Source organism: Tachysurus vachellii, chromosome 8 (assembly GCF_030014155.1).
Source record: "Tachysurus vachellii isolate PV-2020 chromosome 8, HZAU_Pvac_v1, whole genome shotgun sequence".
Classification (NCBI taxonomy): Eukaryota; Metazoa; Chordata; class Actinopteri; order Siluriformes; family Bagridae; genus Tachysurus; species Tachysurus vachellii.
In genome coordinates, this window is record NC_083467.1 from 29,881,091 (window position 1) to 29,889,001 (window position 7,911).

The 7,911-nt window shown below is 51.3% G+C and overlaps 1 protein-coding gene across 1 annotated transcript in view; it reads right to left on the bottom strand.

Moving 5' to 3' along the window:
* Positions 1 to 586: 586 nt before the first annotated feature.
* Positions 587 to 7,911, bottom strand: part of zc3h15 (zinc finger CCCH-type containing 15) — a 14,837-nt gene continuing 7,512 nt past the window's right edge. The window contains exons 8-10 of the mRNA XM_060877141.1: positions 7,586 to 7,693; positions 6,381 to 6,522; positions 587 to 1,786 (exon numbers count right to left, since the gene is read on the bottom strand). Of these exons, the coding sequence (XP_060733124.1) occupies positions 1,584 to 1,786; positions 6,381 to 6,522; positions 7,586 to 7,693 (453 nt within the window). The 3' untranslated portion in view covers positions 587 to 1,583. The remainder of the gene's footprint in view (positions 1,787 to 6,380; positions 6,523 to 7,585; positions 7,694 to 7,911) is intronic.

Sequence of the window (7,911 nt, forward strand, 5' to 3'; positions counted from 1 at the left end):
GTGTTGTGTGTGTGAGAGAAGAGTGTCAGGAGTGTTGTGTGTGAGAGAAGAGTGTCAGGAGTGTTGTGTGTGTGAGAAGAGTATCAGGAGTGTTGTGTGTGTGAGAGAAGAGTGTCAGGAGTGTTGTGTGTGAGAGAAGAGTGTCAGGAGTGTTGTGTGTGAGAGAAGAGTGTCAGAAGTGTTGTGTGTGTGACAGAAGAGTGTCAGGGGTGTTGTGTGTGTGAGAGAAGAGCGTCAGGAGTGTTGTGTGTGTGAGAGAAGAGCGTCAGGAGTGTTGTGTGTGTGAGAGAAGAGTGTCAGGAGTGTTGTGTGTGTGAGAGAAGAGTGTCAGGAGTGTTGTGTGTGTGAGAGAAGAGCGTCAGGAGTGTTGTGTGTGTGAGAGAAGAGCGTCAGGAGTGTTGTGTGTGTGAGAGAAGAGTGTCAGGAGTGTTGTGTGTGTGACAGAAGAGCGTCAGGAGTGTTGTGTGTGTGAGAGAAGAGCGTCAGGAGTGTTGTGTGTGTGAGAGGAGTGTAGAATATGATATATGGTGGAATTGGGCTACTGACTGATCTCACTCACAATGTTAAAAACACACAAGTCGTTACATCTGTCTGTAATAGTCTTTATTTACAGGATAAAACACACACACACACACTCTCTCTCTCTCTCACACACACACCTGTACACCCTTCAGATCACACACTCAGCAGGTGAAACCTTTATCAGAAAACTAACAGCTGATTCCCACACAGGGGGAAGGGCTTAGGTTCAACTTGATCATGTGACAACATGCACCTCAGAATTAGTTAAATTTTACACAATTTAACGGTGTAGTTAACGTTAGCTAGAACGCTGCATTAGCTAACTAGTTGGCATGCTCACATTAGCACAGTGTGCAGGATGCTAGCAAAAATATACACAGCAGTTCAGCTAACATTGAAAAGTTCAGTTGTAAACTTGGCTACATAAGCAGATATCTAACATTTTCATTATGCTAGCGTGTTAGCCAGCTAATGTCCGGACAACTCTGTGCTTCTTTTTGTTTTGTTTTTAGTTGCTTGCAGACGTTGGTGTGTAATGTTCAGGTTTACAGGTTGTTTTCATCTACACACCAGATGCTATCAGTTAGCTGGCTAACGTTAGCACATTAGGTGTTGTGTAAATTAAAACAGTATTCATTAGACGTAACATGGCACTGTCACATGATCAGGTGGGCTGCTGTGAATGGTTGAGCAGGTTGAACCCGAAGCTCCACCCCTGCTGAATCCCACTAAGTAGTAGGCTGCCTATGTAGGCATCAAGGTCCTGTTTCAAAAGTAGCACAATTCTGTTCAGGGTCTGGACATAAAGTGTGTCAGGAACCAGCCCTCAGACCGAGAACTGGCCTTTTAGTAAGGTATCAGAATAATGTTGGCTTTTATTAGGATGTGACACACAGCTGATGTTAAATCACTGAATCACACGACGCTGCTGATCATCTTTATTCTCACACGTCCACTGAGCAGGTTCCTCTACAGCTGATCTGATTGGTGCAGAGAAAAAAAAAAGAAAAAGAAAAAAAAAAGAAAGAAGAAAAAAATAATTTTTCTTGTCGAGGCTTGTGTTACTCGTCCAGGTCGAGTGTGTTAAGCTCCTCCTCCAGTTCATCCAGATCCTCCCCCGTAAACAGATTCTCATCTACAGGCACCGCCTCTGCCTCCACCTCCTCACCTCCCCCTCCGTCACTGTCAGTGCTGGTGCCGTCCTCCTCCAGAGTGTGGTCCTCACCGTTCTCTACTCCGCCCGAAGCCTCACTCAGTTTGTGGTCTACACACACACACACACACACACACACACACACACACACACACACACACACACACACACACACACACACACACTCTGAGTGCATTATCTGATTGTTATGCCGTCTGTCTGTCTGTCCGCCCGACCGTCCAACTCTCTCTCTCTCTCTCTCTCTCTGTCTGTCTGTCTGTCCGACTCTCTCTCTGTCTGTCTGTCCGACTCTCTCTCTCTCTCTCTCTCTCTCTCTCTCTGTCTGTCCGACTCTCTCTCTCTCTGTCTGTCCGACTCTCTCTCTCTCTCTCTCTCTCTCTCTCTCTCTGTCTGTCTGTCCGACTCTCTCTCTCTCTCTCTCTCTGTCCGACTCTCTCTCTCTCTCTGTCTGTCTGTCCGACTCACTCTCTCTTTCTGTCTGTCCAACTCTCTCTCTCTCTCTGCCTGTTTGTCCAACTCTCTCTCTCTCTCTGTCTGTCTGTCCGACTCTCTCTCTCTCTCTCTCTCTCTGTCTGTCCGACTCTCTCTCTCTCTCTCTCTCTCTCTCTGTCCGACTCTCTCTCTCTCTCTGTCTGTCTGTCCGACTCTCTCTGTCTGTCCGACTCACTCTCTCTTTCTGTCTGTCCAACTCTCTCTCTCTCTCTGCCTGTTTGTCCAACTCTCTCTCTCTCTCTCTCTCTCTCTCTGTCTGTCCGACTCTCTCTCTCTCTCTCTCTGTCTGTCCGACTCTCTCTCTCTCTCTCTCTCTGTCTGTCCGACTCTCTCTCTCTCTGTCTGTCCGACTCTCTCTCTCTCTCTGTCCGACTCTCTCTCTTTCTGTCCGACTCTCTCTCTCTCTGTCTGTCCGTCTCTCTCTCTCTGTCTGTCCGTCTCTCTCTCTCTGTCTGTCCGTCTCTCTCTCTCTCTGTCTGTCTGACTCTCTCTCTCTCTCTCTGTCTGTCTGTCCGACTCTCTCTCTCTGTCTGTCTGTCCGACTCTCTCTCTCTGTCTGTCTGTCCGACTCTCTCTCTCTGTCTGTCTGTCCGACTCTCTCTCTCTGTCTCTCTCTCTGTCTGTCTGTCCGACTCTCTCTCTCTGTCTCTCTCTCTGTCTGTCTGTCCGACTCTCTCTCTCTCTCTGTCTGTCTGTCCGACTCTCTCTCTCTCTCTGTCTGTCTGTCCGACTCTCTCTCTCTGTCTGTCTGTCTGTCCGACTCTCTCTCTCTCTCTCTCTCTCTCTCTCTGTCTGTCCGACTCTCTCTCTCTCTGTCTGTCCGACTCTCTCTCTCTCTCTCTGTCTGTCCGACTCTCTCTCTCTGTCCGACTCTCTCTCTCTCTCTCTGTCCGACTCTCTCTCTCTCTCTGTCCGACTCTCTCTCTCTCTGTCTGTCCGACTCTCTCTCTCTCTCTCTCGGTCTGTCTGTCCGACTCTCTCTCTCTCGGTCTGTCTGTCCGACTCTCTCTCTCTCGGTCTGTCTGTCCGACTCTCTCTCTCTCGGTCTGTCTGTCCGACTCTCTCTCCCTCTGTCCGTCTGTCCGACTCTCTCTCCCTCTGTCCGTCTGTCCGACTCTCTCTCCCTCTGTCCGTCTGTCCGACTCTCTCTCCCTCTGTCCGTCTGTCCGACTCTCTCTCCCTCTGTCCGACTCTCTCTCCCTCTGTCCGACTCTCTCTCCCTCTGTCCGACTCTCTCTCCCTCTGTCCGTCTGTCCGACTCTCTCTCTCTCTCCCTCTGTCCGTCTGTCCGACTCTCTCTCTCTCTCCCTCTGTCCGTCTGTCCGACTCTCTCTCTCTCTCCCTCTGTCCGTCTGTCCGACTCTCTCTCTCTCTCCCTCTGTCCGTCTGTCCGACTCTCTCTCTCTCTCCCTCTGTCCGTCTGTCCGACTCTCTCTCTCTCACCCTCTGTGCGTCTGTCAGACTCACTCTCTCTCACGCTCTGTCCGTCTGTCCAACTCTCTCTCTCTCTCTCTCCCTCTGTCCGACTCTCTCTCTCTCTCCCTCTGTCCGTCTGTCCGACTCTCTCTCTCTCTCCCTCTGTCCGTCTGTCCGACTCTCTCTCTCTCTCCCTCTGTCCGTCTGTCCGACTCTCTCTCTCTCTCCCTCTGTCCGTCTGTCCGACTCTCTCTCTCTCTCCCTCTGTCCGTCTGTCCGACTCTCTCTCTCTCTCTCTCGGTCCGTCTGTCCGACTCTCTCTCTCTCTCTCTCGGTCCGTCTGTCCGACTCTCTCTCCCTCTGTCCGTCTGTCCGACTCTCTCTCCCTCTGTCCGTCTGTCCGACTCTCTCTCCCTCTGTCCGTCTGTCCGACTCTCTCTCTCGCTCTGTCCGTCTCTCTCTCCCTCTGTCCCTCTGTCCGACTCTCTCTCTCTCTCCCTCTGTCCGACTCTCTCTCTCTCTCCCTCTGTCCGTCTGTCCGACCTCTCTCTCTCCTCTGTCCCGTCTGTCCGACTCTCTCTCTCTCCTCTGTCCGTCTGTCCGACTCTCTCTCTCTCACTCTGTCCGTCTGTCCGACTCTCTCTCTCTCTCTCTGTCCGTCTGTCCGACTCTCTCTCTCTTCTCTCTGTCGTCTGTCCGACTCTCTCTCTCTCTCTCTGTCCGTCTGTCCGACTCTCTCTCTCTCTCCCTCTGTCCGTCTGTCCGACTCTCTCTCTCTCTCCCTCTGTCCGTCTGTCCGACTCTCTCTCTCTCTGTCCGTCTGTCCGACTCTCTCTCTCTCTCCCTCTGTCCGTCTGTCCGACTCTCTCTCTCTCTCCCTCTGTCCGTCTGTCCGACTCTCTCTCTCTCTCCCTCTGTCCGTCTGTCCGACTCTCTCTCTCTCCCTCTGTCCGTCTGTCCGACTCTCTCTCTCTCTCCCTCTGTCCGTCTGTCCGACTCTCTCTCTCTCTCCCTCTGTCCGTCTGTCCGACTCTCTCTCTCTCCCTCTGTCCGTCTGTCCGACTCTCTCTCTCTCTCTCTGTCCGTCTGTCCGACTCTCTCTCTCTCTCTCTCTGTCCGTCTGTCCGACTCTCTCTCTCTCTCCCTCTGTCCGTCTGTCCGACTCTCTCTCTCTCTCTCTCTGTCCGTCTGTCCGACTCTCTCTCTCTCTCTCTCTGTCCGTCTGTCCGACTCTCTCTCTCTCTCTCTCTCTGTCCGTCTGTCCGACTCTCTCTCTCTCTCTCTCTGTCCGTCTGTCCGACTCTCTCTCTCTCTCTCTCTGTCCGTCTGTCCGACTCTCTCTCTCTCTCTCTCTGTCCGTCTGTCCGACTCTCTCTCTCTCTCTCTCTGTCCGTCTGTCCGACTCTCTCTCTCTCTCTCTCTGTCCGTCTGTCCGACTCTCTCTCTCTCCCTCTGTCCGTCTGTCCGACTCTCTCTCTCTCTCTCTCTCTGTCCGTCTGTCCGACTCTCTCTCTCTCTCTCTCTCTGTCCGTCTGTCCGACTCTCTCTCTCTCTCTCTCTGTCCGTCTGTCCGACTCTCTCTCTCTCTCTCTCTGTCCGTCTGTCCGACTCTCTCTCTCTCTCTCTCAGTCTGTCAGACTCTCTCTCTCTCTCTCTGTCCGTCTGTCCGACTCTCTCTCTCTCTCTCTGTCCGTCTGTCCGACTCTCTCTCTCTCTCTCTCTCTGTCCGTCTGTCCGACTCTCTCTCTCTCTCTCTCTCTGTCCGTCTGTCCGACTCTCTCTCTCTCTCTCTCTGTCCGTCTGTCCGACTCTCTCTCTCTCTCTCTCTGTCCGTCTGTCCGACTCTCTCTCTCTCTCTCTCTGTCCGTCTGTCCGACTCTCTCTCTCTCTCTCTCTCTGTCCGTCTGTCCGACTCTCTCTCTCTCTCTCTCTCTCTGTCCGTCTGTCCGACTCTCTCTCTCTCTCTGTCCGTCTGTCCGACTCTCTCTCTCTCTCTCTCTGTCCGTCTGTCCGACTCTCTCTCTCTCTCTCTGTCCGTCTGTCCGACTCTCTCTCTCTCTCTCTGTCCGTCTGTCCGACTCTCTCTCTCTCTCTCTCTGTCCGTCTGTCCGACTCTCTCTCTCTCTCTCTCTGTCCGTCTGTCCGACTCTCTCTCTCTCTCTCTGTCCGTCTGTCCGACTCTCTCTCTCTCTCTCTCTGTCCGTCTGTCCGACTCTCTCTCTCTCTCTCTGTCCGTCTGTCCGACTCTCTCTCTCTCTCTCTCTGTCCGTCTGTCCGACTCTCTCTCTCTCTCTCTGTCCGTCTGTCCGACTCTCTCTCTCTCTCTCTCGGTCTGTCTGTCCGACTCTCTCTCTCTCTCTGTCCGACTCTCTCTCTCCCTCTGTCCGTCTGTCCGACTCTCTCTCTCTCTCTGTCCGTCTGTCCGACTCTCTCTCTCTCTCTGTCCGTCTGTCCGACTCTCTCTCTCTCTCTCTGTCCGTCTGTCCGACTCTCTCTCTCTCTCTCTGTCTGTCCGACTCTCTCTCTCTCTCTGTCTGTCCGACTCTCTCTCTCTCTCTGTCTGTCCGACTCTCTCTCTCTCTCTGTCTGTCTCTCTCTCTCTGTCTGTCCGACTCTCTCTCTCTCTCTCTCTGCCTGTCCATCCGACTGTGCTGTGACTCTCTGACCATGACAACTGACAGTTACTACAGTTTAGGAGAGAATGATTTACAAGCTGTAGAGACACAGCAGAACTGCGTACTGACACGTTACCACGTCAGTTTTCTTCATGTCTCACCGTCAGTCTCGCTGGTTGGCTGAAGTCGGGAGGAGAACCTGTCCGCCGCTGCCACCGTTATCCCCGTGTTGTCCACCTCTTTTAGGATGAAGTGGGCGATGTCGATGTCCTGGCACTGGTCATTCTCATCCTCCTCCTCCTCCTACACACACACAAAAACCATCAGCTAACACACCAACATTCTAACACACATGCCACAACTCTATAATATTGAACTGTTCTGCTCAGTGTGTTTGTTAACTGTGGGGTTTTTGTTTTTATCATATAGTTTCAATGCATTACATTTCACTCTGAATGAGCTGTGTGTGTGTGTGTGTGTGTGTGTGTGTGTGTGTGTGTGTGTGTGTGTGTATGTGTGAGAGAGAGAGAGAGAGAGAGAGAGAGAGCTGGGGTGAGAAAACACCTCCCTGTGAGTTAACATCCAGTCACTACACACTAAAGTTGTGTGGATTTCACACACTCTGGAGGAGGATGGCACTGAGTAAAGGCAATAAGAGGAAGCAGATGTGTCTAACATCTGGGACATTTCAGATCCACACTGACGTCACACGCAGCACCATCACTCTAATATCACTGTCTGAAGCAGGGTAAGAATCTGCAGCTGCTTTTCACTGGTTGGTTATGAAGCTTGTTTATAAGCTGACATTAGCTCATCAGCACAGAGCCTCGCTGTCACCTCACTTTCTGTTCTAGTCCTTATCTTTAGATGCTTATTTTTATTTACATAACTTTATTCATTTTATATCATTCACCACATCAGAAATGTGTGTAAACACAAAGTTATAGTTATTTCATTAGATTAAATCCCTCAGAACTGAACCCAACACTGTGATCACGAATCTGAGGTACTGACCTGTGGGTCAGCTGTAGCTGCTTCACTACTATATGATAGTGACGTGACATACGGCTAAGTACAGTGACGCACACTCAGAATTCATTCTCTGCATTTAACCCATCCAAAGTGCGCACACACACACACACACGGAGCAGTGGGAAGCCATTTATGCTGCGGCGCCTGGGGAGCAGTTGGGGGGTTCGGTGCCTTGCTCAAGGGCACCTCAGTCGTGCCGACCTGAGACTTCCCCATACATCATCACTTCCTGTATTCAGTGCTCTACTCAGGGTATTAATAAGTGCACAGTGGACACTTTACATGAACACTGTTATAGACCACAATAAAGCAGAACAGTAAAGACAAGTCTCACCTGCTGTATGAGCTCGTCATCCATTTTGGAGTATTTGGTGTCGTCTGCTTCCTCGTCATCGTCGTCAACCAGCTCGGGCCGGAACTCGAATACTTCTCGTCCGCTCACCTGTACAGGTAACATTGAGGAGAACACATTAGACTCTGCATCGTCCTCCTCCTCCTCCTCAGCACAGAATTCAGGCGATTATCAATGAAAAAGCAGCAATAAATCTGCTGACTCACTCGGGCTGTGTCCCAAACAACAAACTGCTATAGTACAGTGTGTGTGTGTGTGTGTGTGTGGGAGGGGGGGGAATACCAAAATTTGAGAATACCAAAATTTCT